At 35.6% G+C, this 20,174-nt stretch overlaps 1 protein-coding gene and 2 pseudogenes across 1 annotated transcript; 1 reads left to right on the top strand and 2 right to left on the bottom strand.

Annotated features, from left to right (window-relative positions):
* Positions 1–1,243: 1,243 nt before the first annotated feature.
* LOC128162603 (zinc finger protein 354A-like) lies at positions 1,244–1,980 on the bottom strand (annotated as a pseudogene).
* Positions 1,860–13,069, bottom strand: LOC128162591 (THO complex subunit 3-like; annotated as a pseudogene).
* Positions 13,070–14,416: 1,347 nt separating this feature from the next.
* LOC128162580 (E3 ubiquitin-protein ligase TRIM71-like) lies at positions 14,417–17,077 on the top strand. The gene has a single exon (XM_052825826.1). The coding sequence runs from the start codon at positions 14,450–14,452 to the stop codon at positions 16,115–16,117; it is 1,668 nt and encodes a 555-aa protein (XP_052681786.1). The 5' UTR covers positions 14,417–14,449; the 3' UTR covers positions 16,118–17,077.
* The last annotated feature ends 3,097 nt before the right edge of the window (positions 17,078–20,174 follow it).

The following is a 20,174-nucleotide window of genomic DNA, read 5'->3' as shown; positions in this document are numbered from 1 at the left end:
GCTGTCAACGCACTAAAAGCGTTATAAACACATAACAGACGCGGTAGAAACACCAATGGAGTACCATAACTTATTTTAAAATAAATTCAATTTACTTTTTTGACATTTTGAAAAACGAACGCCTCCAACCCCCCCCCCCCCCACCCCCACCGATCTGAAACAGAAAGCATTTACATATATTGAAAAATCGACGCCACCCCCCCCCCCCCCCAAATACGGATCCTCCCACGGTAATATATACACAGTCATGTATTAAGTTTCTTTTTGTCAAAGAACTATATAATTATAATACTATTTTTCAAGCAATCGCTCGATGTCTTCAGTAAAACAAGACTGCTTGAAAAAAAGCCGTTTAACGCTAAAATGCAAAAATGGTGGGAAAAGAAAAATCTTTTATGTCATTTTTCAAAATACGGATCTTATGAATCAAAATGAAAATTATGAACATACTTCACATGTATATCTGACAAAGGAAGCAAAGATTATCACACTGTAAATTGATGATGTTCATTTTTAATTATAGGGCCATTAAAGGCCCATATATCACATATAGTCCTATAATTTTTTTAAACATTAACCTCGAAGACCGCATAATAAATTACTATACATTAAAGGGCGGATAACTCGAAGATTGACTGCACAAAAGTACAATGGTATAACAACCCCTCAGTGTGCAGTGAACCTGTAGAAGGTCTAGGTATAATTCTTGGCCGAGGGTAGATATGTATGGAAAAATGTCACATTCAAATGAATTTTTGTTTTATTCTAATAATGGATTTTTTTTTCAAAATTTCTCATAATTTTTACTTCTAAAATGTTCATTGATATTGAAAATGTAAATTTTTTAGGTCTGAATTTCTTTTGTAAAAATAAATATCCGTTTTACTTTAATGTTGTTTCAAAAAAGTGTTTCTGCATGCTTTACAAAATAATCCAACAACTGTTAATGTATGAATAGATAATTTATTTTTATTTTTTTAATAAATGAAAATCTTGAAATGACGTTTTTTTTCCTTCAAAATACATAACAGTAGAGTACATGTACCGGTACTATATACATTTACTTGAACATTCCACATGTTAAAATACATAAAACATAATGCAATACAATGAAATAATGAAAAATACTGATTTAATGCAGTAATAAAAAACTCTATAAAAACAACACAAGGGATTCAGAATGTAAATATTGGCACTTTTTTTTAAATGTATTCTATAATGTATATTAAGCACTTTTTGTGGAATTTCAGTTTTTCCTGTGTGTCTGCCGATGTAGGAGCATATTTCCGGATTCGGCAAAACATTTTCCACACTCTGGGCATGCGTAAGGCTTCTCCCCGCTGTGGGTCCGCTCGTGCTTCATGCAGGTGGAGTAGTCCGCAAATGCACGGTACAGGTCCTGCACTTGTACGGTTTCTCGCCAGTGTGAATTTAGAAGTGTGTGCGCAGAGTGGACTTCTGGGTAAAGGCCTTGCCGCAGATGGAACATTTGTGAGGCCGGATGCCGGTGTGGGTAGCCATGTGATAGTTCAAGTTGGTGTTTCCTCTGTAGGTCTTCCCGCTCACAAGACACTGGTGTTTGGAGTGCTTAAACTTGACGGCAGATGACACAATGACAGCAGACAACACGTTCTTGGCCTCTTAAATGTCACAGGGTTTTGAACAACTATCCATAATGGACTCGTACACACACAGATCGTCAAAGTTAGAACACTCGTTTTTCATGCTGGAATCCTCAAGAAACTTCTGTTTCAGTTGCTCCGTAGCACTGGAGTTGGGAGAAACGGAGCCACTGGAATTGATGGCGGCATTGTCACTGAGGCTGTGGTATCCAATTTCAAATACCACATCCATGAAATCAGAAGCCAAGTTGTCGACGGTGATGCAGGGAACTTGGAAGTTATTGAAGCTTGGTACAGGCAGTCTGAACGGTTGCTATGTGATGACAATTATAGGTACTTTCATTCATAACGTTCCAGACTTCTGTTAATGAAGCAGATGATTTATATTAATATTTTTATATCGTTTACGTACTTGTAATTCAAAAACCTTTTTGTGGATATGATATTCTCATGTATTCATATATCGGATTTGTCTTGATTTTTGACCACTTATAACATAACTCATAAGTTATAAAAAGTCTACATGTGTTCTTCAATTAATTTTTAAATAAATTCTTTCATTGTATTTTGAAGGTAAGATGTATTGAATTAAAAGTTATTACAACTTAATAAAATCTAACATTATATAAATTTACAAATTATGCTATGATCAGGAAATTTTAAGATATTTTTCAATTAGTGAATGATCCATTTGTAATTTGTACGGCAAATTGTATAAATCATAAATCAAAAATACATGCATATGAAATATATCACATGATAATACATGTACCACATCTTTTCAATGAGTTAACTGTAATGAAAGATAGTAGTAATGCCATCATTTTACCTGTTCATCTTTAACCGTTCGTTAGAAAATATTTTCTCTATTACTGTCAGTTAACAAGGACCATCATGTCACTATCTCTGCATCAATGACAGACATGGTACAATTTTTAGGTAAAGAGAATGACTTCCTCTTTGAATTGCCTCCCCTTATCGCCGGCTTTCTGACAGTAGAACTCGGCAGGTGCGCTCAGACCTAGGTTGACCAGTAGACAGGCGTATTCCAGGTAAACGGCCTCCACCAGTGACACTGTAAACATACACAGATAGAAATAGACCACAGTGTAGGCATGCTTACTATAAAACTACAGTATGTAGAACTGTAATCATTCAACTATCAATAAACTATCAACAGAATATTGTTATAATTATCTATAAGTCTTCATCTCTCTCTCTTTTCTCTCTCTCTCTCTCTCCAACTAAAAAGAAGTGTCAAAGTATCAAGTCTTTTAAGAGCAGATCGGGGTTCATTATAACAATAACTCAAAACAAGAGGCCGACGGGCCACATCGCTCACTTCAGCAACAATGGGCATGATAAAATCAGCTTATGGGGTCATTATACAAAATATTTGCACAATATGGTATAATACATGTAGATCCTATACAAAAAAATGTTTCCCCCTGGATATTCTTATATTTATAATCAAGTCCCTTTTCCAACAGAATTTTATAGTCATATCACAGTCAGCATTGCAGCTCTCAAAAAAACCCTTAACAATTGTTTATATACAGAATATAAACCTACATCAAACTCTGAACCCCTTGTGAGGCACAAGAATCGTCCAGGGGCCAAAGTTTAAACAATTTTAAAGAATCAGCAATATACAAAAATTCTTGCACGTACGTTATAGCATATAAATTAATATTTCAGTTTTGTGAATAACTAAAATGTTTTCCTTTGTACAACTGAATCCCCAATGTGGCCCCACACTACTCCTAAAGATTGTGATTTTAAAAAAAATGAATTTACACTATCTGAAGTTGCTTTCACTAAAGTAACAGCTTTTCTAGGCAAATGTTTTTTTTTTTTTTTTAATTTAAAGATATTTTTCTCTACATTCCTATGTAAAAATTTGCCCCCCCCCCCCTTGTGACCCCATCCTACCCACAGGAAACATGATTTGAATAAACTTGAAATCTCACTACCTGACGATGCTTCCAAACAAGTTTCAGCTTTCCTCCCCAAATTGGTCTTGAGAAGATGTGTTTTAAAGATTCACTCTATATATTCCTACGGTCATGATTTTCACAACTTTGAATCTACACTACCTGAGGATGCTTCTATACAAGTTTCAGCTTTCCTGGCCTAATGATTTTGAGAAGAAGAATTTTTAAGATTTACTCTATGTATTCTTATGTAAAAATTTGACCCCCCATTGTGGCCCCATCCTAACCCCGAGGGTCATGATTTTTACAAACTTGACTTTACGCCAGCTGAGGATGCTTCCACATAAGTTTCAACTTTCCTTGCCAAATTGTTCTTGAGAAGAATATTTTTAAAGATTTACTCTATATACATGTATTCCTATGTAAAAAGTCGACCTCCCCAATGTGCCCCCCCCCCTTTCCCTGAGGGTCATGCTTTTCACAACTGTAAATCTACACTACCTGAGGATGCTTCCACAAAAGTTTCAGATTTCCTGGCCTTATGGTTCATGAGAAGAAGATTTTTGAAAATTTCTCGAAAATTTTCAATAATTCCTAATTATCTCACTTTGCAAAAGGGCGTGATCCTTAATTTTCACAACTTTGAATCCCATTAGCCTAAGGATGCTTTGTGTCAAGTTTGGTTGAAATAGGCTCCATGGTTCTTGAGAAGATGTTGAAAATGTGAAAAGTTTACAGACAGACAGACGACAGACAAAATGTTAGCAGAATAGCTCACTTGAGCTTTCAGCTCAGGTGAGCTAAAAACTGACTGTTTTGTATTCATTAATGTTGCCTATTACAAACAAGAAATAAGACATAATGAGACCCATCTGAGTACAGTGTACACTAAATAATGTCTTTTCTATGACAGATATACCTTAGCCAGCTAGACGGCCTGGTCCCACATTCCGTAGGTCTGGAGATATCGACAGGCGTCCATTCCATTGTCAATCAGGCAGAGCAGCTGAACTACACTGTACACGATGGTCACCTGTGGCACTATGGGGTCTAGATCTTACTCTGACCGGCAGCAAGATCTACAAAAAATATGTACATTCTTTTCAATATCAAATTAAGACTTGATACAATATCTACGTATCAATAGAGAGAGAAAATTATGAGTTTTGTAGAAAGTAAAGAATAATGCATCCATCACTTAAGACCGTATTGGAGTGTATATGGCACTTAAAATATGAGACACTCTAATTGCAATACACCTATGCATTTTGAGCCTCTCTCTATGTATAAGCATACATGTACAAGTCAGTAATTTGTATAAATATTTTAACAGAAGGAGTGCTTATAGATCCAACTGATGAGTAGTAATTAATATTGCAGATTGAAGAATGTTATTTGTTTTTTTCTAAACTGTCATAAAACATCAAGTACATGTATTCATGACATTAATTGATAAATACTGTTCCATGCATGGATTCACAATGTTTTGTTTTTTTACACTGATATGACTTGCTCAAGGATGTAAAATGGCATTGCATGTACATAGTGCATGCATGATAGTAGTATGCACTACCTTGTTATAAGCCAATATATAAAGATATCTATTACAAACATAACCCAAGCTTTTAAAATTCTAATTAAATGAATAAAATTAATATAATTTCATTGGTGTGTTCATTTGTAAAGATACATGTATCAAAATCAGATATCATAATAAGATGGAAAAAATGTTTCATTATTTAAAACATTTACAGTACAAAAGCAGAATATATGCTTTACCTTTCATCCATCTATTAATGGTGTCTAATACAATAATATAACTGCCAGTAGCCATAAACCAGGTGCTTTGTTCATCACATGAAAATCACCATAAGTTCTGTTATGTAACTTTCTCTTCACTTTGGTTATTTTCTGTCCCCTTTCCACCTTTATACACTTCTGAGCATGACATTTCTCACTTCAACTCTCACTGAGTGAAGTACCAAGTTAAAACATAGGCAAATGTTTTTTTTTTTTTTTTAATTTAAAGATATTTTTCTCTACATTCCTATGTAAAAATTTGCCCCCCCCCCCTTGTGACCCCATCCTACCCACAGGAAACATGATTTGAATAAACTTGAAATCTCACTACCTGACGATGCTTCCAAACAAGTTTCAGCTTTCCTCCCCAAATTGGTCTTGAGAAGATGTGTTTTAAAGATTCACTCTATATATTCCTACGGTCATGATTTTCACAACTTTGAATCTACACTACCTGAGGATGCTTCTATACAAGTTTCAGCTTTCCTGGCCTAATGATTTTGAGAAGAAGAATTTTTAAGATTTACTCTATGTATTCTTATGTAAAAATTTGACCCCCCATTGTGGCCCCATCCTAACCCCGAGGGTCATGATTTTTACAAACTTGACTTTACGCCAGCTGAGGATGCTTCCACATAAGTTTCAACTTTCCTTGCCAAATTGTTCTTGAGAAGAATATTTTTAAAGATTTACTCTATATACATGTATTCCTATGTAAAAAGTCGACCTCCCCAATGTGCCCCCCCCTTTCCCTGAGGGTCATGCTTTTCACAACTGTAAATCTACACTACCTGAGGATGCTTCCACAAAAGTTTCAGATTTCCTGGCCTTATGGTTCATGAGAAGAAGATTTTTGAAAATTTCTCGAAAATTTTCAATAATTCCTAATTATCTCACTTTGCAAAAGGGCGTGATCCTTAATTTTCACAACTTTGAATCCCATTAGCCTAAGGATGCTTTGTGTCAAGTTTGGTTGAAATAGGCTCCATGGTTCTTGAGAAGATGTTGAAAATGTGAAAAGTTTACAGACAGACAGACGACAGACAAAATGTTAGCAGAATAGCTCACTTGAGCTTTCAGCTCAGGTGAGCTAAAAACTGACTGTTTTGTATTCATTAATGTTGCCTATTACAAACAAGAAATAAGACATAATGAGACCCATCTGAGTACAGTGTACACTAAATAATGTCTTTTCTATGACAGATATACCTTAGCCAGCTAGACGGCCTGGTCCCACATTCCGTAGGTCTGGAGATATCGACAGGCGTCCATTCCATTGTCAATCAGGCAGAGCAGCTGAACTACACTGTACACGATGGTCACCTGTGGCACTATGGGGTCTAGATCTTACTCTGACCGGCAGCAAGATCTACAAAAAATATGTACATTCTTTTCAATATCAAATTAAGACTTGATACAATATCTACGTATCAATAGAGAGAGAAAATTATGAGTTTTGTAGAAAGTAAAGAATAATGCATCCATCACTTAAGACCGTATTGGAGTGTATATGGCACTTAAAATATGAGACACTCTAATTGCAATACACCTATGCATTTTGAGCCTCTCTCTATGTATAAGCATACATGTACAAGTCAGTAATTTGTATAAATATTTTAACAGAAGGAGTGCTTATAGATCCAACTGATGAGTAGTAATTAATATTGCAGATTGAAGAATGTTATTTGTTTTTTTCTAAACTGTCATAAAACATCAAGTACATGTATTCATGACATTAATTGATAAATACTGTTCCATGCATGGATTCACAATGTTTTGTTTTTTTACACTGATATGACTTGCTCAAGGATGTAAAATGGCATTGCATGTACATAGTGCATGCATGATAGTAGTATGCACTACCTTGTTATAAGCCAATATATAAAGATATCTATTACAAACATAACCCAAGCTTTTAAAATTCTAATTAAATGAATAAAATTAATATAATTTCATTGGTGTGTTCATTTGTAAAGATACATGTATCAAAATCAGATATCATAATAAGATGGAAAAAATGTTTCATTATTTAAAACATTTACAGTACAAAAGCAGAATATATGCTTTACCTTTCATCCATCTATTAATGGTGTCTAATACAATAATATAACTGCCAGTAGCCATAAACCAGGTGCTTTGTTCATCACATGAAAATCACCATAAGTTCTGTTATGTAACTTTCTCTTCACTTTGGTTATTTTCTGTCCCCTTTCCACCTTTATACACTTCTGAGCATGACATTTCTCACTTCAACTCTCACTGAGTGAAGTACCAAGTTAAAACATTCAAATGTTATCGCTGGGTAATCCAAACACTTTCACGGTCCCTGCATCCCGATTTCTGTCGTAGGTGTCACGATCGTCGTAGGCGTAAACCAGTAGGGGGCGACTTGGATGCCAGGCGACTGTTAAAGTAGGGCCTCGCATGTTATTTCTGTGACTTTTTTACCTGTTAAAAATATAAGGAGTACCTGGTATATACTATACACTTTCAAACATAAAAGACAAACTTATGAACCAGTAATGAGCAATTTATTCCCAGATATTTAAAAATTACTTTAAAAGTAAAGAGATTACTGAGAATGAAAAATCTTCAGTTACAAAAATCTAAAACGTATGCATTTTGTGTCGCAAGTATATGCCAGTACTGGGATTCATTAGAATTCATAATGGTTAAATATTTCATGGTATGCGCGAGTTACCCTTCCCAACGAAATAACATCCTCAATGAAAATAAATTATGAAAGGGGAAATTGTCAAACGTAACACTGAAAATCGACACATCCACAAAATTACATCCACACGAATGAGCAAAAAAACCACAATCCATGAAAATTGGCCTCTGTGAATTTAAATGAATCCACGTAGTTGATCCAAAACTCTAATCCATACCAGAATTCAGAAATACTTGGACTTAAGGGGGAAAAGGGTGTTGCAGTGTAAAATGATTTGTCAATGAATTTTAATTGTTTTTTTTAAACACATTTACATAACGACGTCCACTACAACATATATCATTTTCACGACTATTTCTTACCTTACAAAAGGAAGATATTTTAATAGGAATTATCCCCCTTTACTGGCATTATGATTTTTGTTAACAATTTGAAGTTTCTGCAATAATTTTTTCATTTGATGGAGTTTATTTACAAATCATATTCATTCATTTTGAGAACGAAAACAAATTTCAAAATTGTTTACAACATTGGCTTTTTTTTTTCATAGCAATATCATAATTTTATCAATATATTGCTAAAATCAGCTCTTCAATTTTGAAGTTTTTGATTCTAAATTTGAACGAAATGTGATGACACCTAAAAAGTTGTCACTGAATTTTTTTTTTTAAAGACTCATAGATCAGCCTTAACATTTGCTTTATAACTTATAAAATTTTCATGTTAACTTTCTTGGCATTAAAAAGAGATACTACAATAAGAATCACCCCCATCCCTTATTCTGGAATTATGACCTTTTGTGACAAATTCAAAAAGTAATGCATTATTTAGATTTATTGATTATCATGAACAGAACATTATCAGAATAGATATCTGATTATATTAACCGCTAATTATTTTGTCCATTAACATTTCTAAAATTAAAAATTTTAATTTTCCATCAGCTCATATTTTGACAAAGACTAATTTAGAGCCGTTTAGTACGGGAAAAAGATCTATCAAATCTTGTATGACACCGTAATGAATAAATGACATCATATCAATATACAATCTTATCAACTACGACATCATAATAGAGTTAGCATATATATCAAAGCATCATTGCTATGATAGTCACGTGATACGTGTCCTGTTCCCCCTTAAAAAATCAAAAGGTCTCTTGGCCAAGTTGTTTGTGACCTTGTACTAGACTTTGCAAACACAAAAGCAGTCCTTCATTATGGTTGATAAAAATATTGATATTAAAAATAACTTAAAATAATTCTAAATTTCAGTAAATCCTATTACATATTTTCAGCTCGACTGTATACATGTACAAAATGTGACAGTTCTTGGTTTCAGAAAGCAGTTGTTAGCATCAACCCAACACCACCCGGTCTCCATAGCTATATACAGATGAAGGGCTGTGTTACTGCTACCTATCTGTGTTGTCTGTCTCACCTGTCCAGGTGTTCTCTCTCCACCTGACCAGTGTGTGTACTAACACCTGTTCTGTGTACCCTGCTCACTCCACCCAGGGTAAACACCTCACTACCCTGACTAGAACAAAGTGGGCACCCCCTACCTGTGATACCAGTCAACTAAGTGTATGTGTCGGGTTTCTAACCTTTTACCATTCATCATGCACCAGGTTTTGCCTTTACTAATATATTATCAATTCTGAATGAGGCTAATGCAACTGGATTACATATTCCATGCTTGGTACCCAACATAAACATAACATACATATAACATCTACAATGACAATCGTACCTGAGTCGACCTCTGCTATGTCTATAATCAGATCTTCTGATGCTGAGGCCAGCATTTTGCCGTCATGGCTGAAGCTTAGAGTTCTGACTGGCCACTCTAACCTGAAATCAACACATTAAATGTCCATGACTCTGTTTTTCAGTGAATGCAATAAAACAGAAAAATACTTGAAACAAAAAATCAGAATTCCCTATTTAGTAAAGTTATAATATGATATAAAGATGGTTTAATTCTAATAAAATCTTCTAAAGAAACAGAGACCAAAACCTCATTGCTTATATCTTGGATTTCTTGGGCATATTATATAAATAGTGCCTGTTTGGGAGGGTAACAGTTGAAATTGACACCCCGAGAAAACCATTGTCAACCGACGCGAAGCGGAGGTTGACAATGGTTTTCGAGGGGTGTCAATTTTAACTGTTATCCTCCCAAACAGGCACTATTTATTTTGTTATACTGAATGTCTTTTTTTTAATTTTTAAGAAAATGTTACTGCTTTTATATAGGAATAACGTGAATTCTACAGCGAACCGTACGCGCATAATTTTCGCGCATGTAACATTTTTTAATGTTACCCGTTGCCAAGTGCGTTGCTAACGCTGAGGGTAATAGTAAATATTATTAACTGCGTCTTAACCAATCAGATTTCAGTATTTAACACGAAAGTATAACAATAAACAATATCATATAAAATGCATGAGCTACATAAACTTGATATCAGTAAACTTTATTAAGCTTTAGAATTTAAAAGGCTTTAAATTTTCAAAATATTATCAGTACACAAATACACAGAAACCTTTTGCAGTTAGTAGATCTCAAATAACACCATTTTACAAGAAAAATAAAATTATCTAATAAGTTTTTGAGACCATTATGAGTGTACATGTGTAGTTTCTATGCAACGAAAGGTACAGTACTTGTGTAGTGAATCATACATGTGAATACATTGTGCACAACTCTTACTGCCTGGAGAGGGTCCTAATACAGGCTAGCTCTGCTACATCCCAAATACTGACCAAGGCGTCCGCACTACCGGTGGCAAAGTACTTTCCCTTGGGGTCAAACTCGATACAGATACAGTTAGCAGGGTGAGCATTCAGGGTGTGCTGGAGTTTTAAATCTGGGTAGCTGTTGATAACAATGTGTTTTATTTGCATACAATTCAATTTTTTCAAAATTATCAAAATGCTGTAGAAGGTATTGGGTAAAATAAATATGCACAATTATGAAAAACTTTGCATTACATTGAGCTGTCATAGCCATCAATTGCCTAACCATTTGTTCATTAATGCTTCATTATACTGCAATGTTTCATACTTCATCTATCTATAAACTACATGTACCTCAGTATGGTTATGCTGCCCTGCCCACTCGTCAAGAAGAACAGGTCCCCGTCATTGTTCCAGGAGATCTCATTGACCTCAAACTTAAACTGTTCCTCGGCCTTTGACCTGTGACTTCTGACATCAATAAATGTAATTAGGTCGTCCTTGTTCCCCACAGCTATATATAGTGCTGCCATCTGGTGACCAGCAGATGTTTATGTTTTCACCTTAAATATTGATTTACAGCTAATGTATAACAATAGTCATCTTTGCTAGCCAAGGGTTTTCGGTCCACTTTGCTCCCCATAAACCCTTGGCGGATTTCATTACGAAAAATCAATGGAATTTCAGTTTTTTCACATACATTTATTGAAGTGTCCAAAAGTCCCTGTACATTTGTATTAACCACGTTAACAGCTGTTTTATCTCAAAGTAAGTATTGTCAATGTCTATAGATCAATTATTCCTGGGTCATGGAATCAACAGTTGTTTTACCTTTAGTATTGACAGTGGCCACAGAACGATTGGTCCGGGCGTCCCAGATTCGTATTGTCTTGTCTCCACTAGCTGTCACCAACTGATCCGGATTCTTTGGATGCCAACACAGCTGGTCAACACTGTCACTATGTCCACGAAATGTGCAATCTTTGACCTAAAGAGTTTGAAGACAGATCCAAAAAAAATTGTCAGACTAATCAATGTTTTGAAAAAAATATTAAGGTGGTATGGCTCATCTGTCGATATGAATGTGGATTAAAGTACATTATAATTAGAGTACTTTCACCGGTTTAGAGTTTTCAAATTTTACAATATTAAACCAAAAAATAGCTTTTGAAAATATTTGGAGAGGTAAAAAATGTAAATCCCCAGCAGAATTTGAACTCATGACCAACAGATTTGTAGTAAACCCTCTTACCCACTGAGCTACCCTGTAAGCTAGTTACAATATTGAGAAAGAAATTACTTATGTAATTACACTTTATTTTATTGTTTATTTCGATAACATATAAGTGTCCCATACAACCTTAATTTTATTAATAAATAGTTTAGACACAAAAACTTTAAGTTGTTTTCCAACATTAAATTTGAGCACGATATCTACATAATTGACATCACGCTACAACAACATAGATTCAGAAATTACGTTTTCAAGGATGAAGATAAAAAGGCAGTGTATTTGTAAAACAGTTATATTCGAGTTTTTGTGACCTTACTATCTCAAAATTGACAAAAATTATTCTGTTGATTTTTGGGTTATACTGTTCAGCAGACTGTAACATGTCGGAAAAAAGCAAAACATCCTCATTTAAAAAGAATAGACCCGTAGGTGTTACTACAGTATTAAATTTTACTATATATTCTTACCAAAACTGCACAACTTTAGATACAGATTAAACATTCAAAACGAACTTCTGGAAAAAAATCCTCTCGACATCTTTTTAAACAACACTTCATTTACAATTTTCTAGCAAAATACACACGTGCATCCAGCAAAGCGTGAGACTTTGTTTACTTCAAAGTTACACATGTACTTGAAAATCAAGCCCGGGCCTTTTCATCCCCACCTTCCCACCCCTCCCCCCCCCCCCGGGAAACAACACGCAGCAAAAAACTGGGATAGACATCTTACACACTGTTTTTCATATTAAAAAAAAAATCAACTCCTTTCGCGTGCGGAAACGCCCCAAATTTAAAGGGGAATTCGGGAATTAGTTTGTCTCAGCCATGTTTTGACACCTATAAATGTCTGTTTTACAGTGCAACACTCCAGCAGCCTACCATTCGGTCTCTGTCATTGTCTAGCTGGAAAACGCTAACAGTTTTGTCAAAGGAAACCGAGGCCAGGCGCCGCCCGTCACAGCTCCACGCCACGGAGTGAACTTTGGAGTCCTGCGCCGTGTGCTCTCGTATTCTCTTGTTTTGCTGAAAATGTTTTCGCATGTTTTCAATGTAAGTCGCCATCTTTGGATTTCGTAAAATAAAAACCTACCGAGTGGGTTGAAAAGTTCCGGAAACCAGAGGCCCACGTGCCACATCGCTGACTTAACAATTAACAAAGTCTTGCTGAAGTCTTACCGTTGTTTTAATTTCTTTATAATTACTGTGTTTCAGAATCTAAATTTCTGCTCTCTACCATAGTAAAGTCATCAATTCTGGCATTATTGAAAATTAATTTTAGTATTATACATGTACTAGAACAGATAATTAGACAAAATTGCAACTGTATTTTAATTTCAAAAATAATCTGTTTTCTGTAATCAAATTATCATGATTTTATAAATGCTTTTTTTAATATGGGTAATGCAAATTTGCATAATGTTGATCATTTTTTTCCATTATTGTTGCAAGTTAGACATAACTTCTGGTTTCTAGATTTCCGATAAGTCTAGCCCCCCCCCCCCCCAAAAAAAAAAAAGAAAGAAAATAATTGTACGTCGATAATTAGGACGCATCGTACTGCTACATGTAGATTAAAAAAATTCATGACCATGCAACCTTTAATTACTGTATTTTTTTCTACATTAATTATTCAACCATTAAACATGAATTTAACATGAATTTATATAAGTCTCTACATTTGTATGCTGATGATGGGATTTGAACCCACTCTTCATTCCCAAAGGAATGTGTGCACCATTACACCACACCTGAGCTTTTATAGAGAAATGTCGATTTCAGAAAAAGATCTCTAGTCATAAGAAACAAAATCTATTTCTTTAAAACTAAAAATAGCCTACATTTTAAAGCTGAATTGAATATGTTCAGCACACAGGCACCAGACGTTATATATTTTTCTCATAATAAAAATATGAACACATTACCTAATAGTGATAAAAATGTCAGATCTATTTAAACCTCCCAACAACCTGGACCTGGATTCTGGACCAACACATACACAAGCACAAGTTACTACCTGGCATTAAATTCATTCACGTGATCTTGCACAGGTAGCACCCGACCAGGAAGAATAAACACCTGGCGCCCGCCATGTTGGATCGTGAAGACCTGAAGTTTACCAATGGGGTAACGTTAGGTAATTTTTATAATCCACTTTCTTATTGTGTTTTCTTAATAGTCGAAAATCATTTGGACAAATATTTTCTTATGTTTGAATTTATTCTTTTTTTGTAATCAGTCATAAAAAATAAAAAAAAATATACTTGCATGTACATGAATGACTCTACACAAATGTAAATTTTATCCATGAAATAGAATATATCTGAATCTTACATATAAGTACATGTTAATCAAACAAAGATAATAAATGTATACATCCTAAATACATACTGCATTTACTTTCCAGGTTTATAGTTCCCTTATAGTTACAAGGGTTCCCTCATCATGGACCCCAGGAACAGCGCCCAGGATGCTGTACGCTGCACCCTGTGTCAGGACTCTGTGGCCCCCATGTACTGTGAAGTTTGTCATATACATCTGTGTAAAGACTGTGTAGAGACACATTTATCTGATTCTTCTAAAGTTCATAAAGTGGTATCACTTAAACAATATCTAACCACTTTGAACAATCCTAAATGTAGGAAACACCCCACCAAACAATGTGAACTCCATTGTGAACAATGTGACATTCCTATTTGTGCAAAGTGTATTTCTTCTGGAAAACATTTAGGACATAAACAAGTTGACATTTTCCAAAGCTTTGAAATTAAAACAGAAATTTTAAAAAAAGATTTGCAAGAATTAGAAAAATTCATTTATCCTAAATACAAAGAGATTGCATCCAACATCCCAGTGCAGAAAGCTGATCTGAGTAAAAACTCCCGGAAATTGACAACAGCAATTGACAAACAAGGAGAAGTCTGGCACAGAGAAATAGACACCATTATCACAAACCTGAAATCTAACGTGGAGGAAATGGAATCCAAACACCTGCCCATCCTAAATAAACAGGAAGATAAAATCACACACACCATTTCTGAAATCACACAGACCATTGCTGAACTGAAGAAATTACTGAACTCCAAAGATGTCTGCCTTGTCTCTGAATACAAATCCAGGAACGCTGAATTTAGAAGATTGCTTCCTAAACTCAAAGTGTCCTTACCAAACTTTAGGCCTCAGGAAATCCACACAGATCAGCTGATTGAACAGTTTGGTTCTCTGTCAGCATTATCTTTTACAACAGAGGAACAAGTCTACAGCATGCCGCCCCAGGGAGCCGAGTCCTCTCCCCCAGACCGGTCACTGATGGATGTACCCCGGGTCATCACAGCTATAGACACAGAGTATGATTGTCTATATGGTGTGACGTGTCTGAATGATACAGAGTTCTGGACGCATGGTAATGACAACATGATGAAACTCTACAACCTCCAAGGAGAACGAGTGAAGTCCATCCAAACCAAGTCAGGGAACTATCCACAGGACATAGCAGTGACAAGGAGTGGGGATCTAGTTTATACTGATTACAAAGATAGAACTGTGAACATAGTGAAGAATACACAGATACAGACAGTGATCAGACTACGGGGGTGGAAACCTTGGGGTGTCTGTAGTACCTCCTTTGGTGACCTCCTGGTTGTCATGGACAGTGATGATAGAAAACAAACAAAAGTTGTGCGTTACTCTGGCTCCACAGAGAAACAAAGTATTCAGTACGATGACAAAGGACAACCTCTCTATTCATCTGGTGACATTAAATACATCAGTGAGAACAGGAACCTAGATATCTGTGTGTCAGACCGTGGAGCCGGTGCAGTAGTGGTGGTCAATCAGGCCGGGAAACTCCGGTTTACCTACACTGGTCCTCCCTCTACTACCAAGGGATCATTTATTCCACTCGTCATCACAACAGACAGCCAGGGTCGGATCCTGACAGCAGACTGTAACAACCGCCGTATCCAGATCCTGGATCAGGACGGACAGTTCCTCCCCTACATTGACAACTGTCATTTACAGGCTCTACGGGGTTTATGTGTGGACACCAGAGACAACCTCTTTGTGGCTGACTATGGCACAGGTAAAGTGAACAAAATCCAATATTACATGTAAATCAATTAACTGTATCAATTATATGTAAACAAAGCGTATAAGTATATATTACATACTGTGTGTAGATATAATGTAAACAAACTATACACATTACATGTCATTATACGGTGTGTATCAGATGTAAACACGCTGTGTGTGGATAATTTAATGTTTCACACATACACTGACCGTGTCTACAAGATGTAAACAGACTGTCTAACTGTATCTGTGTTAGGTTGTCGTGAGTTAATCATTCCATTTCTTCAATCTTTATTTGTTTATGTATCATATGTTTGTATGTAAACAAATTGTTCTTTAATATCGATATTACATCTCAAAACAACTGACATTGTTTATATACTGTATGTAAACAAACTGTGTTTATGTATCACATGTAAATATCAAGTGATTCTATGTACATTTATATTACATATAGACAAACTCCTTTTTCTATCTATAGATGTATATATAAAGTGACTTTTTCACTGTGTCTATAATCTGTGTTTGTTACATTAGAATGAATGGACTGTATTTGTTACATGTGGTTATCAGCAAACTCTGTGTGACATGTTTTAATTACACATAATGGGTTAACAGACAGGTAGCACTCAATTCTTTACCAGCAATGGAGCGAGGCCACAAAGGGACTGAGGCCCATTACTTATATAGAGGAGTGATACCAGTATATTAACCCAATCAGAATTCACATCCAATGAGACAATTGTTGTGACTTACCTTTAAACCTTTAGAATTAGTGTAGATGTTTGATATCCTGCTAATCTTGTATCTTTTGTTCTAACTTAATAGAATCTTTTTGTGTGGGATATTTTGTCCCTTGGTGTTTCTATCTGAAATATTTTGCAGAACTGATTTAAAGATTCTAAAAATGTATTTAGACAATGAGTATATTGACATAGATATACATGATACTGCTTATGAATGCTTTATGATAATTAATGTTTTTAAATAAAACTTTAAACAAAGAAATCAATGTATTGTTTTCAGCAACTAGCCTTTTAAATTTGACATCAACCACATGATGGCGTCAAAACTGTGGCGCCTGCAGAGTCAGCAATTATCCAATTGTCATGCTAACAAGTAATTTAATTTAAAAGAGGGAGAGGAATTATATTATATATCAAATAAAAGTACAGAGTTTGTACATATAAGTACTGGTACCAATTTGTCTTCGTTGAAGGAGCAGTTATACTGCCTATCTGTGGTCAGTGGAGCAGTGAGGTATGAGGCTCTCTCTCTATCAGCAGGTGCAGTAATGAGTGTGGGCTGACAGCAATATCTGAGATGAATTGACTGCTATTTGATGACTGTAACAAGTAAAATACATGTGAAATATGAAAAAAGTGCTTGTTTTAAGATACGTAAGCTTTTAAAAAAGGCTGGATTTTACCCAAATTTCAGGTAGAGATGCTAAAATGACTGATCACGAAATGTCAATATTTAAGATGCAAAATTGTTAATTCTGGATTGAGTACATTAATTAGCAAGAATATATTCTAATGAATTAAATGGAATATGGAAGGATGATGATAAACAAATTATTTACTAATATTTCCATTTCTCTAAACCCCTGCTGTTGATATAATTGGGAGATAATTTTTACGCTCTATTTGAATCATGCAAACATTTGAGAAAGGGCATTCCTATGGCTTTAAACCAAATACTCTGCCGCACAACAAGGCTGCATTGATGCAAGCTTTGTGAATTATACCTTGTGCATACAAAATCTTATCTCCTGAAATGACGGAACTGGTCAACAATCCACCGTCAGCATCAGAGAGGAAGAAATAGTCTAGCGACTGGGGGCACCATTATCTTCTTGGTAGTGGGCACCTTAGAGTGAAACAAAACATTTTGTAAACTGACATTATTAAAAAAAAATTATGCTCAAGTACTTTTGCAAAATTAAGACCATTTATTAATAACTACATTTAATTCACTATGTGTAATCTGGGATTATAAAACATAGATTAAAATCCATGCATTTTAAAACTTGTATCAAAATAATTGGAATGATGTATGTAAAGTATGTATGTAAAATTTAAAAATTACATCATTATTAAAAGATCTACCCGGTACTAGATGTTGGCATCTAGTCAAAGGGAGGCAACTTCATCATTTAAACAACATGGATATTGTCATTCCTGTGCTAAGTGAACAGTTTTTACATACTGTACTGCAGTAGAGCAGACTGAGAGAAAACTTCCCACAAACTACTTCAATCAATTTTGCAAAACAGCTGAAATGTCTTTCGGAGTCATCAGGAGCAGAGACCTGCATGGAAAGCTCTTTGCATACTAAGAAAAAATTACCTCCAGCATCCAGACGGTCACATACCACTATTTTTACCCCGTGCTCATTGACCATCCAGACGGTCACATACCACTATTTTTACCCCGTGCTCATTGACCGTCCAGACGGTCACATACCACTATTTTTACCCCGTGCTCATTGACCATCCAGACGGTCACATACCACTATTTTTACCCCGTGCTCATTGACCATCCAGACGGTCACATACCACTATTTTTACCCCGTGCTCATTGACCATCCAGACGGTCACATACCACTATTTTTACCCCGTGCTCATTGACCATCCAGACGGTCACATACCACTATTTTTACCCCGTGCTCATTGACCATCCAGACGGTCACATACCACTATTTTTACCCCGTGCTCATTGACCATCCAGACGGTCACATACCACTATTTTTACCCCGTGCTCATTGACCAGGCAAGTAGTTCCATTCTAAAAATGTATGTATTATTTCAAAAATTCCTAGGGGTACTAAATGGTCGAATTTGGTTCCTTTTAAGGCATGGATGGAAAGAAGAAGGTTTGAAATAAAATACAGGCAGGAAAAAATTTAGAAAAATTATCTTTACAGGCGCAATAGAAAGGTTTTAAAGAGGCCAATGTTTACACAAATTCCAAAGTGAAAGTGAATTTTTCATGGTAGGGGTTATTTTAGGGGCCATATCTCAGTCCCCTCTCGATTGATTTTCCTGTAGTTTGGATATGTTGTTGGACTAGTGTCATTCTATAGGTATGCTGTATTTGAACTCATTTGAGCTGGTGGAATTTTTTATATGATTTATTTTTGTATAAAGGAATAAGAGGGAAAAATAATTGTGGTCTGTGTCCAGACGACTGGTGTCTGTATTACGAACCCGACTTGAAATGTACCCCCCCCCCCTCCCGAATGCGGTCCCTCACCCTTAACCCCCTTAGGCAATTCTACCGTGACTAGGCTACGTTCAGGCGAATATTACAATGTATGAGCATATTAATCATAGTACAAAGCGCTGTTATATTTTAAGTATTTATCTACTACAATTAATACTAATATTTTAGTATTTATCTACTACAATATAATATGTTAATTATATTATAATTTTATATAAGGTACATATCGTAGGATATCACCATTTTAAGTCAAATCCGGTTCATTCCCCGCCCCACCTTATTTTTTATCAAATTCGCCGCCCCATGCAATATGAAATGCTTTCCGACGCCCCTGGAATGAGAATCCTATCGATCATGTGCGGGTTCAGATAATTTCCCAGGGTAGGGGGGGGGGGGGTAATTTGTTTGGAGAAGGATCATAGGCCTAGTTTCGTCGATATTTTACTTTGTGAATTAAATAAGGTTGAATTTTTCCGGGGGGGGGGGGGGGGGGGGGCTTCGACTTTCATCTAGATCCGCGCATTCCCATGACTACTAAAAGTTACATTTATATTGATTTTAGACGTAGTATGTTTTTGCTAATTTGTAGGGTACAACGGAAATATTTAATTTGGGGTGATTAAAAAAAACCAAAAGTCCCGAACATCAATGTTACACAGAGGAGGTTTGGGTGTTCTGCCCAGATGATTAACTCGGTTGTAACTAAGTTTGATGGGGGGGGGGGGGGGGGGTGTAAAAGATATACAGTTCAATTACCGGTCCCCCATCATTTATCTTTCTTTCCAAAATATGAAATATAAAGCAAGCTATACGCGTATATAGCGTAAACGTTACAGAACGGGAACAGACCTAGAATAAGATTTGCCGTAGAC

This window comes from Crassostrea angulata, chromosome 9 (genome assembly GCF_025612915.1).
Source record: "Crassostrea angulata isolate pt1a10 chromosome 9, ASM2561291v2, whole genome shotgun sequence".
NCBI lineage: Eukaryota > Metazoa > Mollusca > Bivalvia > Ostreida > Ostreidae > Magallana > Magallana angulata.
The sequence above is the reverse complement of the archived record's forward strand: the minus strand, read 5'-3'. Positions and strand labels throughout refer to the sequence as shown.